This window comes from Coffea arabica, chromosome 8e, assembly GCF_036785885.1.
Source record: "Coffea arabica cultivar ET-39 chromosome 8e, Coffea Arabica ET-39 HiFi, whole genome shotgun sequence".
Classification (NCBI taxonomy): Eukaryota; Viridiplantae; Streptophyta; class Magnoliopsida; order Gentianales; family Rubiaceae; genus Coffea; species Coffea arabica.
The window spans coordinates 46,128,800-46,148,225 of NC_092324.1; the positions used below are offsets into that span (position 1 = coordinate 46,128,800).

The window sequence follows — 19,426 nt, forward strand, 5'->3', positions numbered from 1 at the left end:
CATAGGAAACTTGCATAATGTATAAAGAAGACCACGTAATTACCATGGCGTTCTGTTTGTCTTTTTATGTTAACAAGGAAGTTAAAGCATTTCCCAGAAGCCAAACATGTTTTCTTCTTTTTTTATTATTTTGTGCAAGGAAAAGAATAAACCTAACTGTTCATATGCACCCTTTTGGAGATTATCCAATAAAGCAATTACACTTAATGTAATTGGTTTATTCAAGATATAATAGTAGATTAATCCACACATAAGTTTTTTTTTTTTTTTTTGTTAAATCCGTATATAAGGTTGATCATCAAATTCATAAAATAAGTTAATGTTATGCGAGTCAAATAGTCAGGTTGGTTGATCCTGCATTACGAGTTTCGTAGTTCTCTCCATAATACATTAAAACTTTTCATGCTAAGTAAAGCCCAAGAGCAGAACTGAAAACTTTGGATTCTTTCTTTCTAATGAAAAATTTTTACGTTTTCCGTGAACATATTTTCCTATCACTTTTTATCTTATATATATATATATATATATCAAATCATTATAATATATTTTCCTATTTAAACTTCAAAACATAACCATCCAAACGGGACCAAGCTACAAAATCAAATACTGCAGCACTGTGTGTTCAATTTGAAAAGTAACACGTGGCTTGTACTAAAAAAGAATGTACAATGAGAGCGGTTAATCTCTACAGTATTGCTACAAACTTACAATAGCGTCAACTGGTACACAGGGAACCTTCACCACAGACCAATTCAGTCACCATACATCTCATCACACTGAGCAAAAAGCAACTTCTAATCCTGTAATCTAAGAGTAATTTTACGTTGAAAGGTCCCTTCTTTTTGAGGCACAGTACCAACATTCTCAGCACATAATGATCATCCAACACACGTCACAAATCAATTAGTGCAGGTATGAACCAGTGTCCTTTCTCTTCTCCATTTTCCCAAGAGCATGGACAATCGGTGACCTTGAATGATCTCTGTGGCAGGAAATTATTATATCTCTGTGGCAGGAAATTATTACATCTCTGGGCATAACAATCCTGTCAATGGTCACTCGCCAAAGTAGATTATGAGGTACACAATTAATGAACCCAGCCCAGCAAACAGGATGATCCAGAAAAGCGCCACCAACTCTATAAGGAGAAAATCCAGCAAATCACTGGTGTCACTCCTCAAGAATAGCACGTCCAAGATTAGTGGCAATAGCTAATCTGACAGAGTTCAAGGCTTCAGGTGGCAAGTCAGCATTGACAAAATCTGGCCGCAATCTTGCCATTGACAACTCTTGCAGTTTATTCAACAACACATTAGTCTGTGAGACATTAAGCAATGGACGCCCTGCCCAGTTAAACAATTTCAACTGCAAAAACACAAAAACAGGTCAGCAGGGACTCTGTGAAACCACTATGAGTTAACACATACAGCATCTTCAAACTATTATCTTGCAACTATGTGATCGGCTGTAAGTACCAACTAATAGTGGGGCAGTGCTGTTTATATTCCATGCATCAAACTATTTCACAGAAAAGTGCAGGGTGTAGGGAAAGCCATGAACTAATTAAAACTTGCAAGGCCGCAAAACTAAAGAATATAGGATTAGAAGCAGCTTACCGAATCATGTAGAATAGGCAGCCAAAATCTCTGAGGTGTAGAGGGGTTTTTCATAAGCTGCACAAAGTTACTAGCCTGATCATTGCTCAGAAGAATATGAAGTTGAAATTGCAATAGTAAAGTATTTCATTTATCTATACAGAATAATGGACAATAGGTTATCCTTAAAGGGAGTGCACCATGATAACAATCACAAAAGACCATCATATCCATTAAAAGGCTTTCTATCAATTCTTATAAGAGGTCTAGAAACTAGCACAAAGTACCGAAAGCTTGTAAACCTAGAATTTCTTAAAGATTAATTTCTTTGTTGTTGCTTTTAAATCAATCATCGTCTCTTCATTGAATATGGATGCAAATATGTGATGGGTTAAAAATGTGTGGAACATACTGATATAAGGGCTTCAGCAGCTCTCTGAGCAGCATCAGTAGCTGTTCCACTGTGAACCTGCTGAAGAGAACGCCTAAATTCCCTGTACCTGTCAACAAAATTGGAGAGGTAGAATGAAATGAGAATGAGAATAATGCTACTAATTTTGAGTCTGGTTTGTGTGAACAAACAATCATATAGATCAGCAAGTCCATACTTGTTCAAAAACTCGAGTCCCCCAGCAATCCCTGACTCAGGTCCTAGCAATTCAATAAGTCCTTCCCATTGCTACAGAGGAAGCAACAACAAAAGCGAAGTAATTAGGTAAAGGCACCACACTAATTTGCAAAATTTAGTTTGTTTATGATCCAATGTAACATGACTTCACTTGCTTGATTGACTTTCACAACAGCTAAGAGCTAGCAAATAACTCATAAAAGTTGGGTAACTTTCCATAATGTTAAACCAAAGTTCAAAAGTAGAGCATAATTCCAGGGAAGATCAAATATTTATGATTGATGTCAGGGTAAATGACACATCTCAAAATTGACTTTGTCATAGTTGCAAAACCTCCCCTTCTGAATCTGGAAGTAACTACTCCAGTAAAAATTTTTCATGATACATAATAAACCACCTCATGGCTATGTGGCCAAGAAGATGGTGCTTGTACTTCGAATATATCCTTAATGTATACTATAAAGATCACATATATAATTTAAAGGACAACCAGAATATATTAGCATAAACATCACCTATGATCCAGATAAACTACTAGTAAAACCTTACCAAAATCAGAATTTTGAAAAATAAAAAAGGTATTCCATTCCCCGTCACTCAAATCCATTGCAAATTTAGCAATTCAAATAACAGAAAATGTTTCATTAATTTAACCTAGTGGCTAGTGTTATGCATGCATTACCTTGAAACTGTCATCAGATAATGACTTTCCGACAAAATCAAACAAATGCTTTGCAATTCTATTTAAACGGACTTCATCTCGAGCTTGCTGAAGCCAGAAGACTCCTGAACCTTTCTTTCCATGTTTCCAATCATGCACTGCAGTTATCTATTTGACAATATAGCACAATGTTAGTGAAGACTACAAATACATTTATTCTTTTGTTCTGCAGTCTCAAGACTCACCAAGAAAAGGATGCTTGTATCAGGAACACTATCCTAAGTTACAAAAGAAAAATATCCTACAAATGTGCTTGCTGATACCATAATATGAATCAATCACCATTTGCATCTTAGCATACCTTCATCAGGTTAGAACTAACAGTTCCAAGTTCGTAAAGGCGGCAAATCTCTATGCTCTGCTTAAAAGCAAAATGCAATTCATTGTTCCATCAGAAAACAAGAAACCATCACTTCAAATACAATACGTGGAGACAGAAAGGTAACCAGAGGAGGAGGAGGAGGAGGAGGAGGAGGGGGGGGGGGGGGGGTGGGAGGAAGGGTGTTAGACATTCAATAGGTGGTCATACAAGATTGAGTCTGTAACCTTTAGAAGTACTTGATCATGTTGTAGGGCTTGCTTGCTCAATACTGTCTCCAACAAACCCATTCCTTGTTTCATACAGGAAGACAAATATATTGGAGCAATCTGTGAGAATATCAAAATCAGGGAAATAATGAACGTCATGGATAGTAACTAGTAGTTGACAAACGAAGGGAGGTAAATCAAGTACATTCAGAGGACTGACCATAATGGAAAAAGTGGAAAGGAAAACAATAGCACAGCCCGCAACTTTCACTTGTATGTCGTAAATATATACTATTTGGCAAACAACATATACAAACTAATAGAGCAACGAAAGAAAGGTTAACCAACCCCAGAGATATCCCATGAAATACACTTGACGTGCATACAAAGACCATTTCCTTCTAGTATAAATAAATCAATCCATTTCTCTGTTTAGGCAGTCCTTTCACTCAAATAGTAGTTTCTGTGTCTCTTTTACCTCATGCATATGAATATTCAGGGGAACACATGCAAATGTTTTAACTGAAAGGAAATAAAGAGGCCGAGGAAATGAAATTGTTAAGGTAATGTCTAATTATTTTTCACACTTACCTGCCAAGTCAAGGCATGAGAAGATAGAACTTGGGCATATACAAGTCGATTCAGCTCCTCAATGCAGATTCCCCCCAATTGAAATTGTTCCTTCTGCAAAAGCATTTCAGCTTGAATGTTCCCAGCTGTCAACAATTCTGCAGCATGTGCCATCATCCTATTGAATTTTAAGTACAAGATGCAGGTTAATGTCATAAGTATTTGGTCCAACCACCTCATTTGGGTCAGTAAGGACACTCACAGACACTAAAGGTGCCAGATGTAAATCCCCCACCTGCAGTGTCATCACTAAAAATGTCGTGTGTTCTTCTTACAACATACTATATGCCAAAGAAAACTACTAAAAATGGCTCCAAAGTGAGAGGATTTACTTGTCCCTATGTATTCAAACACCACATAGAGAAGATAAAACAGTCCTGATAAATTATTAACAAATACAGGAAGTATTTTGAAAAAGACAAACAGAAGGGCTGCAGTCACAGTATCATGCTGCCTGGGAAAAATGATCAGATATTGCAGAAGTTTCTAATGTTTTTGCTATTCTTTTGGAGCAAAAAATGCTACACAGACTTAAAACTGATATATTGCAAGTTTTCCAGCGGATTCCATCAAGTTAAAGTAAAATGGACCATTCATGCTCCATATGCGAGATTCAAAATTTTTTCACGATGAGCAAGAAAAACGGTTGCTGGATATTATTAAGTAAAAATGCCATGTGCTTACCTTTAAAGAATCAGTGATTAATAAAAAACTGTTAATGAAAATTTTCAGAGGCATGTGAAAATTGAGTTCGGGAAGGATTCAATGACCAATCCATCTAACAGGTCCAGAGTAAGGTAAGAGAAGAATTTGCTTTGATTCAGGTTGCCTGTGTTATTATGGAGTCTGGTCTTTGTTCAATAGAAAAAGCCCCTTTGGCTGCTATCATGTAATCCATACTCCCCCGAGATTAGGGAGTGAAAAATGAAGAAAACTTAGATTCTACTTCTCTATTCATTGTTAAACCACCATAATTTACTCGCAGAATCAGTAAACGAAAAATAACCATAGCAATCTTACCAGGAGCCAAATGATTTTGAGCACTCTGCTAAGACAACCTGAATAAGAAATAAAAACCAAATTATTTATCTTCAGATGAAATGCCACAATATGAACATCATGTTAACCAAATTACTTATTTAACCTCTGGATTTTCGCCAAGAATTCCAATTAGAAGTCCAATCAATTTATGGTGACCAGAAACTGGTTTTATCTGCATGCACTTTTGAGCTAAGTTGTACATGCTTTCTAAACCCTGCACCAGGAAAAATGATCAACCCTATTTCCTGCCAATTTCCAGTCTAACACTGAACAGAAGTCACAGCAAATACATGATGGTAATCATCAAGTACATATAGGGATTTTAGAGTTACTAACAGCAGTGAAGGGTCTGATGTACAAAAAATGAGCAATGTACAACTCCATCCAATGAAATGTTGCATTGGACAAACTAGTGGAGTTTCCAAGCATGGTTTGAAGTATATTTTTCAGCCCGTCCCTTGTCTGGTGGTGCTCACATTGAAGCCAAAATGCACTGCAGTCCAGCTTAGTTATTTGTGCTCGCCATTTCTCCCAAGCCTAGCAGAGAATAATGTACTTATAATCAGCCAAATATCTTTTTACCTTAGATACGAGTTATGTGACAACCAAAAGTACCAAAATTACCTTCACAAAATCAGGCTTGTTCTTATAACATTCGCCTAATTTGTCTGCTCCCAGATCAGCGCGCAAACGTGGCATCTTTGATATAAGCACAGCGACTGCTTCCACTAATCCATTTTCAGTCTGTTAGAAAGGGTGAAAGGCACGAAGTACTATGTTACATGTCTGGAAACTTAAATGATATTCTTAATTAAGAGATCAACTTCTTTTTCAAAAAGGGAAAAAATAAAAACACAGTCAAAAATGAAACCAAATTTCAGTGATTCTCCCTCCTCCCCCCAAAAAAAAAATTCAGTCAAATATTGAAAGCTTCCATTCCTATATCAGTTGAATAGAAGTAAAACCTTGAAGAGAAACAGTTACATTTGAACTCCATTTGATGAGCAGCACTGGATATTCCACTTAAGCACAAACTATATGCTACATGCATGTGTTTTCCAACCCCAAGGAAGAAAAGGTTAAAGATGCAAAATTGCCAGTATGGAGTAAGTAGCAAGCAGATATAAATTTTGCTCAAAGAAAGTAAATGCCCTTCATTTTTGCATCTGTTTTGAAGCACTCAAATGTTCAAATACATACCCACCAGCATTTTCCAAGGACAAAGAAATATCTGAACTGTTTTTTTTTGGTACAAAGGATCCAAATCATACAGTCCGGATCCTCATCAACTTAAGTCTTCCATGACCTCCTATTAGCAAAAGCTTCATGGACCTGGTTGCCATCCCCCCCTTCCCTCACTGCCCCACGAGTATTCTAGCAGCCTTTTATCTTAATAGAGCACAGATATATCTGGCAAGAAAACAATAAAAGAGGTATAGAAAACCCTAAGAAGGGTGAGGCTTTCAGTTCATATGGGGCACTCGCAGTAAGTAAATGACATCTATGCCGTAGTATCTCTTTAAAAAACTTGCCCCAAAAAAAAAAAGATTTGAACCCAAACATCTATTACATGATAGAAATGTCAGAACTGAATATCAAGAACAAACTAGGAGATTTGATTTGCTTCCTTTTAGCATCCTCCTCAAGTTAAAGGAGAAACAGAAAAACTTTTTCCCCTGTTTTGGCCAGAATATGGAGCAACGGAGATATACAGCAATAAGGGTCATTTTTTCATACACTACAAATAACACAAAATGGTTCCCTGGCACATTCAATTTCTTTTACAGGCTGTTTGGGAGCTTGGATTTGATAAGAAAAGAAGAGAAAGTGAGAGAAATCAGAACTATTCCTACGTTTGCAAGTTTCTTCAGACAGAAAAGAATGGAAAGGGCCAGAATTGGACAGATTATGTAGCTGCTGTAGATTCAAAAGTTTTCTGCCCATTTATGGCCAGATTTGGACAGGAAGCTGGGAAAGCATTGTATAATTTTTGAAAATACCAACTCTGTCCTGGAATGACTTCTAAACTAAAATTTTAATGATGTCTATATCCAAAATCATCCCATTTCTTTCATAAACTCCCAAAAAACATTAAAATCTCCTCTTCTTTTCTTACCGTTTCTTTTCTCTCACAACTTAAGGTTTCTCTTCTTTTCTTTTCTGTCCTCAACTCCCAAACTAGCCAATAATGCTTGATTCTCATTCCATTACAGAAGGAAGTTCTGAAATATGAAGCAAATATTATGTACTCCAGAAAAGATCAACCAGATCACAGCAACATTATCTTTATGGAAAATCATGACACGCAGACAATGAGAAGGTAACAGTCATGCCACAAACTACTAACTACCATAACTTACTTCACGACTCCCGAGCTGATCAAAGTCATATGATCCATGCAACCGCAGCAATTTCACCTGCAGCAGAACTTGTACTTTTATGCACATTCATACAAGAATCATAAAGTACAACTCAGTCACTCCTAATTTTCATGTAAAAGGCTTCATGGTAAAATTCACTGTCGAAAAAAGTATAGAAAAACAAGGTATGAATACCCCAATTTCCAGCCAGCCAATTGCCAATGTTGATGATATTGCTTCCCAATACTTGGGGTGATCTTCAACTGCCTGAGACATCACATGGTTCACCAAATGAAAACATTTTCTAAAGAAAATAAGGCATCAATGAGTATAATGATTCAAACAAGTGTTTGCTTCCAGAAGAAAATGCATTAACTGATCAATAATATTTGATGCTAAGTGCTAGTCCAGAATGATAAATAAATTTAGCATAACCTTGATGCAGCCCCCAAAAAAAAAAGGAGTACTACAGTCAAAATATTTAACTGAAAGGAAAGGAGTGAGAACAAAAATGTTGAGTCTTTTGTGAACATCAAGAGCTACACGAATATCTCTATTTTGAATCTTGCCTCAGAAATTGGTACAGAAATTTCCATGTCTGCCAATCCCAGTCACATATAAAGCAAGCTTATAAAACTCAGTTCATCGTTGAAACAATAAGAATTAAAAGTAGTTTCTAAGAACATGGCCAGAGCCATAAGTGCCTAGTTCTGTCTGATAATAAGTTAATTATCAGGGTAGCAACCTGCCGAGTGACCAGTTCCTTTTGAAAGTTTACAAGTTCTGAATGGACAGTTGGCTGAGTACCAGAGAATAGACAATCGTAATCCTGAAAGAGAAACCAATCGTTAGATCACCTAAACTTTATTCAGACGGTAACAGCAGAAATAGAGATCCAAAAAAGTAAACCACAGGTTATAAAGAGAAAATATCCATACAGCCAACCAATCAAGAAGCCTTTCAGGGATCCAAGCTTGAGAGTGCTGGTCTGCATAAAATATTTCCATCAGCTCCCAGGCAGCTTTGAAACATGTTGGCTTTTGGACATCCTAAAATTAACAGACACAAGATGGATAAGCAAGCAAAGAGCTAATGTGCACTAATAGATGCAAGGAACCACTCAAAGGTAAAGATTCACCTTTAGCACTGTCTTTTGATCTTCAATGGCTAAACTAGGAGACGGCTTTGGGTTACCAAGGAGAGAATTTATCTCCCTACTATATTCCATAATGTATTGCCACCTAATTATTCAAAGTTCACCTTGATCAATTAATGGATAGATATCATAATTCTTGGACAAATTACAAAAGTTTCCTGGCTTTAAGTGTAGAACAAGGCCCCCATGTCATCAAGAGAAGACATTTTCATTTGAGCATTGCCCTTAAGTCACTATGTACAAAGAAAGCCAGAAGAAGGGAAAAAAATAGAAGGAAACGTGAACTAGAAAATATCTACTCTGCAGGATCACCATAGTAATAATTAACCCAAAAATCAACGGAAAATTATCAACTTTCTTCCATTGTTTTACTTTTATTACCATTCTGTACTGTCCAAAGCTGAGATTTTCGACAAAGTCGAAGTCGAATTCTTCCGGCTCTGAAGCAGCGCAAATGGAGTTACCGAGCCGTAGGCGATCCTCCGCCACTGAGCATCGTCAATTTCGCCGTCCCCGTTGTCGCTGAGCTTCACTTCCAAAACTCTACCGCCGGCTTCTTCCTCGCCGTTGGCAGCAGACGGCTGAGGTTGACGGAGAACAGTGACGCGAAGCGTGTTTCCACGCGCCCATGAAATTGAGAGTCGAGCGATTGGGGGTTTAAGGCCGTGGTGGAGAGGATAGGTTGTAGGCTGGGGGTTTGGGGATATCGGGACGACGGAAGTGGAGTGGTCTCCGGAATCTGATGTCATTCCGGGCATCTTCGCCGGAGAAACAATTAGACCCTCAGGGCCTTAGCTTGATTGACTGATTGAATGTTTGCTGGGTTTTGGTGTCGTTTTTGGAGGGTTTTTGACTGTTTAAAATCGTAGGAAATGACAATCGATGTTGTAAGGTAGTACCGTATGCCTTGACGATTGTACTCGCTGCAGTGTAGTGTGTACTCAAAGGTGGATATTAGTTTCCTCGTTGGTAAGGTAACAATTGTTTACTGTGGCGTTTGGATTAGTTGTTTTAAAAAGTGTTTTTCAAAAATTTTACTGTAATTTTGTATATAAAAAACTTTTATTGTAAATATTTTTTGAATTATTTTTAGACGTATTTTAAAAATATATTTTGGGATATTTTTATAATTTACAATTTTTTTGGAATATTTTTTTTTTAAAATTTTACACCACCCACCACGGCCCTTCTCTTCCTCTCCTCCTCTTTCTCCTCCTCCTCTTCCTCTCTCTTTCCTCACCCTTCTTCCCCCCTTTTCTCCTTTTCCCCAACCCTAAACCCCTCTCCACTCGCAGGTAATGACTGCGACTAGTCACCACTCTAGTCACGACCAAGAAGGTTACGGTCAGTGGAGGGGAGGGGGAATTGGGGATTGGGGAAAGGGAAGGAAGAAGAGAGTAAGCAGAAGGAGAGAGAGAAGGAAGAGGAGACAGGGAGGAAAGATGGGGTGAGAGGAGAAAGGGTCGTGATTGTGGGAGTGGTGACGATAAGGTGGTGGCAATGGTGGTGGAGAGTGATGGGTGGTGGTGGTGGTGGTGGTGGTGTACTTTTTTGGTATATTTAGAGTTGTTTTTTATATATTGTATTGATGTGATGTTTTTTAAGTTTTTTTATTTGCTTATTATTGTAACATTATATATGAAAAACTTGTTTTTTAAAAATTGAGAAAGCCAAACAAAAGGAAATAATAATAATATGTGATTCCTTTGATCTAAGCATAAATTGAGGAATACAAAGAAAGAAATAATAATATGTGATTCCTTTGATCTAAGCATTCCAACTTCCAACCACTAATATACATTTCATGCTTAGCTGCTCAAGTCATTTAGTCCATCAAGACTCAGAGGATATCAACACAGCTTAACTAATGTGCACTTGTTAAAGGAGAAGGGTTGTTGCTAGTTTTTCGAAAAAAAAATTGAAATTAATTAGGTAAAATTTTCAAGTGCAAAAGGAGACATGTTAATTGGGGCATGGTCATGTGTTAATTCTAGTATAAATTAGGTGCAATAATAAGTATTCATCAACAAAATTCTTATATTATATAAGAATGAGTTTAGGGCAAAGATGGTTTTTGGATTTCAACTGCAAGGGTGGGGCTATTTTAGGAATGTGAAAGTAATTGAAGTATTGAATACAAGTCATTATGGCTAATTTGGTTTTGTTGTAATTACTTAAATGTTCTTTCAGACATTTATAGTTAGGGGCAAGTTTGACATGTAATAGTGTTCAATATCCGATTGAACATGGGAACAACTAAATTCAACTTGTGTTTTAGTGGAATTACATCAAAACCCTTCTAATCATTTAATTGTATTAACATCCAAGTCTCTTAATTTTCTAAAACCTTTCTCATCAATTATTTAAAAACTTATGATATATAGATGTAAGACAATTAATGCCAATTAGTAGATAAGTTTGGTTTCTTATCCGTCACCATAGTAAACCCCATGTTCAAATTCATTTCATTTACTTACAGTTTTGTTACACCACAATCATGCAGCCTATTGAATTCAGATGTTTCTACATTAGTTACTTCTCTTCCCTATTTTGCAACACCTTTTCTCAATAGATATGTTTTCTTTAATCAATTTACTTTTTCGTTGTAAGAAATTTGTAATCTTGTAGGTTGTATGTGCGATAATTTTTTAGTATTTCAATTCAATTGTCCATGTTAGACAGGCTTGATAGGAAGGAGATCACATTTGTTAATTGTTATTTGTGGTTTAAAATAAGTTTATCATTATAAATTTTTTCATTTATAGATTGCATCTACTTCTTTTGTTGTTTTAACTATTGGTTATGGAAATTTTCAAACGATTCCATTTAGGCAATTTTTTTACTTCATTTGATTTGCCAATATGTTTAACTATCTACTTAAAACTATTTGGTTGCAAATTTAAAGTATGTACTTCATTACTTTTAATTGTTTTCTTAAATAGAGTGGATTAAGATGCTTTAGTTGTGAGAACCCTGAAAAAAAAATATATATATATATAAATATTAGTGCGTATTTCATTTGCATCTTTAATTCTTTAATAAATTATAGCAGTAAATCTAATTGTTTTTAAATAAGTGCGTAGAAATAAATTTTATGTGCATTTTAGATTTTTAATAAACTTTATTATTATTTGATCTTAAATAAGTGTGCAAAAATAATTTATTATAGATTACAAATAATTCAATTGTGCAAAACATTAGATTATTTGAATTCCTGCCAAGCTAAAGTAATAATTCTTGACGTTGAGTGTGCCATTGTTTTTACTTAATTTCTTGAATTTCAATAATTAGTCCTAATTAGTGAATAACGTTAAATACTAATAAAAGAATTGTGCTAAACTACTAAACTTCTTAGTTTTGTTACATTAACTTCATATTTCGCTGGTAAACTATTTCACTGATTTAATCACTAATTTCTTTGAATTCTAGTCTTGTAACTAATTGTTTTGAAATAAAAGTGTAAAGATAAATTTTATGAAATAAATAATATAACTGTGCCAATATTGAATTATTCGGTTTTATTATACTAAAAGTAATAATTCTTGAGCTATATTAAGTTTACTCTTTAAATAAATTCCTTAATTTGCAATAGCTAACTTTATTACGAATAAGATTAAGAGTATACAGAAACCTTAGTATTAAGATGCAATCGATAAATTTTGGACAAGAACGATAAAAGTATCCTAGATATACTTAGGACGTAAGACTTACGATAATTAAGGTCTTGTAGGACTAGTGTATAATTCGACGTTTAAATCACACTTGGGGATAATTTTTGGACTTTAGTTAGGGCCAAGGACTTAAGGGGATATTAGGAGGAGATGTGAAAAGACCAAAATGCCCTCCATACAATCTCAAAATAGCCATGCAATCCCAAAATCAAACCTGCCGGACAACATCTTCACAACCTCTTCATTCGGCCAATGAAAAGCTTCCCCAATCAAACACTCAAAACTCTCAAACACTCAACCAATTCTACCCACAAACACCTCTCAAAACCACGGCACCCTCCTCATTTCCTTTCCACTTCACATCTCAAGCCACAACTGCAATTCACTCTGCCTTGCTAGTGTCGACAAACCGAGAGAGCGTGAGAGAGGCCGAGCTGCATTCTGCAGCCGAGAGGAAGAAAAGAAACCGCAGGATTGAATGTTTTTGGTTCTGTCCGTCAGTCGGAGTGAAACCAGGGAGAGCAAGTGGAAGTCGGAGGAGCTGCTGATCATCACCATTTTCGTTCACTTCAGACCACCATTTCCAGCTGCAAATCGAACCAGGACCAACCAGTGTTCGTGAGAGCCGAGAGGGAGCAGAAATTTTCCAGAATTTTTGCGTGAAAGCTTAGCTTGCTGTGAGGTAAATTTCTGGATCGTTTAAGGACTGATCAGAGGTAGTTTGAGCTATCTAGAGGCATGCATGTACTATGGTACAATCGGATGAATGAGATTAAGCCATTAGAAAATTTCTGTTTTGAATGTTGATGTTTCTGCTGAGAAGTTCATTTTTCTGGGACATCTGAACACCTAAGTGACTTTAGCTGAATGAAAACTTGAAGTCTAATACCATGCATGTTGATTTGTGCATTCGGATGATGTGGTATAGTATACAAAAATTCTGTTTTGGGGCTAAACATTCTGCCGAATAGCTATTTTAGAAATGTAGCATTATTTCTGATTTCCTGCGACAATTTGAGTTTGATTTAGTGTTTAACTAATTAATTACAATAAGGATAAGTCAGCTAGGGACATGCATGTTGATGTTAGGCACTCGAATGGGAATTTTAAGAACAGAATTTCTGTTGTGCGCAAGAAATTTAGACTTGCCGTGAGCTTAAACCAGAAACGCAGCTGTAATTTTGGTTAATTGATACACCAGAGCTTGCGAATATGATTAGCTCACTAATAAGAAGGAAATTAAGTCTTGCATGAGGCTAAGTAGCTCGGCTAACCAAGGAAATAAAATGAGAACAGAAAATTATTTCATGAACTATCATTCGAGCTTAGTTGATATAAATCCTGGATTTGTGTTTGATGAATACAGTTATAGTATGAACCTGGATTGATTTGGAAATCTTTACTAGCTAACCACATGTTTTCAAGAGCTAATAGAGTACCAAAAATCCTGTTTTAACCAAAGAAAAATTCTGTTTTGGAATCATTGCTATTGCTGGAATTCCTTTGTGAATTACCGGTAACTTGAACCTGGAAATTTTGAAGATTTCTTTTAACAGGGGTATAACTTCAACTCCTGAATGGAAATTGTGCATTGTTTAGCTAAGTCATTGCATGAGAAAGTGAGAGTTTAATAGCCTACTTCACCTGAGTAAATAACGTGAAAACAGAAAATTCCTTCATACAAGATTCATCCGTGGCTTGCTAGATAGAGTCTTGAATTGTTTTTGGGATGTTAGGAATTCGAAATGCATGACTAAATGCACAAGTAGCCTGTAAATCTGTTTGGCAATAAATCATTTGATATCTTGGGAATCCAATTTTGGAAAGAAGTAAAGTGTAGCTTTGGATAAGCTGGAAAATTTTCCAGCCTTGGTCTTGATTGATAAAGAATCATGGATGGAATTTCTTGGCTTTGGACCAAATACTTGAGTAGGAGGCTGCTGCAAATGTGGTCTTTGGTTTTAAATTACTGTTAGTAGATTTAAATACTTGAAATATTAGCGTGGTTGTCACATGAATTACTGGATGGGTGCTAGGGGCTAATGATTGATGAAGCCCTTGGCCATTTAAATGATTTTTAAAGTATTACTGGATGATGGAAGTTAGATTGCTAGAATGTCTTTGGGACTTCACTTTTATTTGACTTGCTTATATTGGGTTTGCTGAAACCAAGTGCTAATGATTGATGAAGCCTTGGTTGACTATTTTATTCGGAAGTGCAATTGTTGAAAACTAGGGCTAATGATTGACGAAGCCCTAGTAACTTGCTATGTGATTTTTGCCATATTTTGATCTATATTGTGATTTCAAAACGGATTTGGAGCGGGGAAAATTTGTATCGACCTTGCGAACCCGAGTAGCTGCGTTCAAAATTAACCAAAAATATTTTCCAGCTAATACTATATTATAAAATTCTATACCTAGTGTTTTTGCCTAAAACTTTCCATCTCGACAAATTCCTTCAGATCAAACTAGCCTTGATAGTTATAGTAAATAAGTTATATATAGCTTTTGGAAAATCTAAGTCTTACCTTAATTCTTTTCTTTCTTTAAGCTTTGCACTTGGATAGTTAACTATAGGAAAAGGTCTAAAATACGAGCTTTACCAATTTTAGTGAAAAGCTTGGGAGACTTACTTGGCAAGAAAACTTACTTTAAATGAAATAATACTAGCCGCACTCCTATAAAGAAAAGTATTTAAAGGAAAGCCATGTAAAACATTTCCTACTTTTACTAACCCTTAATCCTTAGTGGATTGTCGAATTATTTCGAGAGAATAAACCATTTATAAACTAGAGAATCTTTTATACTTATAAACCTAGAACTTGAATAGAAATTGAAAATGTTATATTTGTACTTTAAAGGTCAAACTTGATTTTAATAATTCACGCAGAAAACTTGTTTGACAAGAAACCTTATTCAAAGCAAATTGGTTCTGGTTTGCACCTCTAGAAAGAAAGAAATCCTTGAAGTATTTTATCACCTTCACTAGTTTAACTCTAGGGAAATTGTTAATTTATTTGGAGTAGATAAACTAGTTATATACCAGATAACTTTGTATTTATAAACCAAGAACCGTACAACAACACTTATAGTTTTAAATTCTGGATTTCTAGGGTATAGCGAGGACGCGAAATTTTGAATCCCAGCTTGAACTCTGAACTTCACTTTTGGTGAGTGTCCCTGCCTGTTTTATGACTATTTGATTAAAGTGCTTTATCGACTCGTTCTGTGATAATTGCCAAAAATGATTGCTGATCCATCGAAGTGAGCAGTGTGAACTTTATCACACTTGCCTTTCGAGTGGTGACTTGCTTGAAGTGTTTTTCGTGAATATCTTGCTTGCGTTTGCTAAGGGCTAAATTACTAGGCAGGGAAGTGTACCACACCATAAGGGTGGGAGGGTCTCTTATCCTGTCCTGGTAATCAAGTGCTGGACGTAAAGTCGGTGGGTGAATCCCTCGATCAGTCTATAACAATCAAGTGCTGGACGTAAAGTCGTTGGGTGAATCCCTCGATCAGTCTATAAATATAAGTGCTGGACGTAATGTCGTTGGGTGAATCCCTCGATCAGTCTATAACAATCAAGTGCTGGACGTAAAGTCGTTGGGTGAATCCCTCGATCAGTCTATAAATATAAGTGTTGGACGTAATGTCGTTGGGTGAATCCCTCGACCAGTCTAAGGTATACTCGAATATTATTGCTTCCCTATTTGTTTACTTCAGTCGAATCAATACGTGTTAATTGTTTCAAGTGATTGCATGATTTTGAGGCACCACTGAGCGTTAGCTCACCCCACGTTTATTTATTTTCCTTGACAGGTACTGAGGTTTGAGAAATCTGAGCTACTTATATCTTCTTAAGAATGTACCTACTTCGTTTTGTGGCTTGTAATGTATTTGAATTAAACGATATAGTTTTGTTTTGGGATTACCACTTGAAGCTGGAAAAGTGTAAACCCTGATTATAATATTTGGCTTGTATGTGTATATATACTCGGGCTGTATGAAATTTTATGTTTTGGAAACTGTAAGACTTTACTTCTTGAATGTAATGCGTGAGGTGTTTAGGAGCCGCCAATTGGCTAACTTCGGATGCTGTTATCTTTGAAGATAATGTGTTTTAGTATTCAAGCCGCTTAAAAGTTGGCATGTTCGGATGGCGAATTGTGTTTTGGTTTAAGTTATACGTGGATATTTGGTCGGTTTGCTTGCGTGAGTCCTGGCGAGAGCTAGGCAGGCGACCCGTCAACCCTCTGGTTCGCCTTAGGGAGAAGTGGGGTCGCCACATTAGTACTTTTTTGAGGTAATTATTCCTCTAAATTAGCATGTTAATTGTTGTATATCATTGCAACTAACTCAAAAACTGATGCTTCATGATTGTAACCCCTATCAAGATGGAGATGCTTTGCTATATATCTTAAATCATACAATAAATCACGAGCAAATTGTGCGAAATGTCACTAAACCATTGCGAGGTGCCGATTTTGGTCATTAAACTTTTTTATTAGCAAAAAATATCACTGAACTAGTAAATTTATACCGTTGTGGTCATTCCGTCTATTTATGCTATTAGGGAAAACGGAAAGTAATTTTTTGAGGGACAATTTCATCTATTTATGCCGTTTTGGTCATTCCAGCCACTCGTTTTTTAAGTCAGAAGAAATTGCCACTTCACAAATCCAGGGCTAGTGGTTGTCAGTGCTTACTATGTTTCTATCACCGTTCTTGTCTTGCCTTCTGTCTGATCTCCTCCAAAACTTTTAGCAATACCGAAGTCAGAAATTTTTGGGTTCAACTCACTATGTAGCAAAACGTTGCTAGCCTTGAGATCCCTATGGATAATTCTTAATCTGGAGTCTTGGTGAAGATAAAGAAGTCCTCTTGATATTCCCAAGGCAGTTTCAAAGTGATTTTTCCAAGCAAGCAACTTTTTTCTACTCTGATCTGCAGGCAGGATGTGGTATTATCAGTGGATTCTCTGTTATTTTTGTAAGCCATCTTTAATTCTCCTAAAGATTAGAGAAAGGAAATCGGACCGAAGATAAAATAGTCCAAGCTCCTGTTAGGCATAAGTTCCAGTCCAACGACATACATCTACGGGAACCAATCGAATTCCAGTCTGACGAATCCGACTCCTCCTCTTCTTCTTCTTGCATTTTCGGAATCCCTCACTAGGTATTGGTCCCAGATTCCCAACATCTCTGTTGACAGGAATTGCCTAGCCCTCTCGAGTTTTCGGTGATCGCGAAGCCCTTGCTCGCCGATGGCATTGCCAGCTCTCACCGGATGTCCTTGGTCTTCAATCAGCAAGGATTGAAGCAATTAGAGGAGAAGGAGGAGGAGGAGGCACCATTTGTACTGCAGAAGTTTGTGAACCACGGCGGCGTTGTCTTCAAAGTCTATGTTGTTGGGGACTACGTGCAATGTGTCAAACGGAGGTCTTTACCGAACATCCTCATGGATAACGATGACGACAAACCATTAGGAATATTAGAGGCCTCTCACCGCAATTTGTTGACCTATTCCCAAATTTCAAATCTTACCGCCGCCGCCGCCTCTTCTTCTTTGTCTTCTAAGAACAATGATGAGCAGCAGCAGGAGGATGTGATAAAGGAGGAGGCAACCGCCCAAATGCTTCCGGTGAGTTTCCTTACTCGCTTGGCCAAGGCCTTGAGGAATGCCTTGGGCTTGCATCTCTTCAACTTTGACGTAATCAAAGACAGTTGGTTTGGGAATCAGTACCTTGTCATTGATATTAACTACTTTTCCGGTTATGCTAAGATGCCTTCCTACGAGACTGTCATTGATATTCTGGTAGTAACATATTCATATTGAACTTACGAGTTGTCTGACACATTTGAGAGCAATTTATGTTAAAAAGCTTCAAGGAAAACGCTGTGCAGACAAAATTGCCCATCAAAAAGTTACTTTCCGTTTCTCCTAACGACATAAGTACACGGAGTGATCAAAACGGTACAGATTTACTAGTTCAGTGATATTTTTGGCTAATAAAAAAGTTTAGTGATCAAAACCGACACATCGCAATAGTTTAGTGACATTTCGCGCAATTTGCTCATAAATCACAATTGATTGATTGGTCAAGGTGGAGACCTCATGATGATGTTCTTGGAATCAATATAAATTCAAGAATTTGGCTTGCAAGAACCAAAATTCCACTAGCAATGATTTCTTTAAGTATGCTAATTATTCAAATCTCACTTATATGACAAGATAATATGATGGATTGCCCTCATATCAAGATCAAATTCAAACTAAATAGTAGATTTTAATATCCCTAATGTGCATGAGCATATATAAGTAGGTCTTTTATTTTACTGCGTCAGACGCAAAGTGGTTGATCGTATTTTATAATTATGTTTCATTGCATATTATATTTTTTTGACTCAATATGTAACTTATGATTTTTCTGTTTAATATCACATAATAAAATTGTCATACTTCAATTCTTATACTACAAAATACCAAATAATAATTATCAAACATTTTTAATTACAGATACTAAACTCCAGCGCATTGCGCGGGCTTTTCCCCCTAATCAATAATAAGAAAAAGAAGTTTGTGATGGATTGGTTAGTATTGCAGTATACAAAGTGCTTTTAGCCGCGGGAGTAACTAATCAATTTACAATTGCACTTCTTTATTGAGAAACAGAAAATGAGACGAGAAGTTAAAGGTAAAAAATAGAAAAATCTCATGTGATAAATCTAATATACAAAAAGCCCCCTATAGTTTCAAAACGTATAACACGACACTTCATGTTTTAAACTAAATTGTAAAGATGATGGAATCCGGTACAATTAATAAGAACGGACAAAATGACAAAAATGTCCTGATATAACTAACCAAAAGGCAACTCAACAAAATCATTTGTTTCATTCTCTAGAGAGAGAGAATTGGAGGTTAAAGGGTAGAACAGGTATATTTGTTAAAAATTAGGTATAAAAAATTTGTTTTTAGATTCCAATATGTCATTTTTGTTAATTTTAACATATTCCGTCACCTTTACAATTTAATTCAAAACATGAGGTTTTGTTTTGTACGTTTTGAAATCACGAGGACTTTTTAATATATT

General features: G+C 36.3%; 2 protein-coding genes and 1 long non-coding RNA gene across 4 annotated transcripts; 2 read left to right on the forward strand and 1 right to left on the reverse strand.

Annotated features, from left to right (window-relative positions):
• Positions 1-621: 621 nt before the first annotated feature.
• Positions 622-9,507, reverse strand: LOC113704165 (nuclear pore complex protein NUP85-like). 2 transcript variants are annotated; one of them, XM_027225878.2, is made up of 18 exons: positions 9,041-9,506; positions 8,642-8,744; positions 8,442-8,552; positions 8,249-8,332; positions 7,699-7,770; positions 7,504-7,560; positions 5,768-5,887; positions 5,480-5,680; positions 5,247-5,357; positions 5,123-5,160; positions 4,064-4,220; positions 3,491-3,592; positions 3,246-3,302; positions 2,906-3,052; positions 2,204-2,274; positions 2,008-2,095; positions 1,617-1,673; positions 622-1,365 (listed from the first exon to the last, which is right to left on the reverse strand). In XM_027225878.2, the coding sequence occupies exons 1-18, from the start codon at positions 9,415-9,417 to the stop codon at positions 1,171-1,173; spliced, it is 2,148 nt and encodes a 715-aa protein (XP_027081679.1). In that variant the 5' UTR covers positions 9,418-9,506; the 3' UTR covers positions 622-1,170. The 2 variants fall into 2 exon arrangements, with proteins under 2 accessions (XP_027081679.1, XP_071917645.1); XM_072061544.1 differs by lacking the exon at positions 5,247-5,357 and having other exon boundaries at positions 942-1,365; positions 9,041-9,507.
• A 3,144-nt stretch (positions 9,508-12,651) lies between these two features.
• Positions 12,652-16,419, forward strand: LOC140013067 (uncharacterized). Its single transcript, XR_011820141.1, has 2 exons — positions 12,652-13,012; positions 16,153-16,419. It is a non-coding gene; the product is annotated as an uncharacterized lncRNA (long non-coding RNA).
• Positions 16,420-16,787: 368 nt separating this feature from the next.
• Positions 16,788-18,168, forward strand: LOC113704907 (inositol-tetrakisphosphate 1-kinase 1-like). The gene is made up of 2 exons (XM_027226772.2): positions 16,788-16,808; positions 17,545-18,168. The coding sequence occupies exons 1-2, from the start codon at positions 16,788-16,790 to the stop codon at positions 18,166-18,168; spliced, it is 645 nt and encodes a 214-aa protein (XP_027082573.2).
• Positions 18,169-19,426: the final 1,258 nt, after the last annotated feature.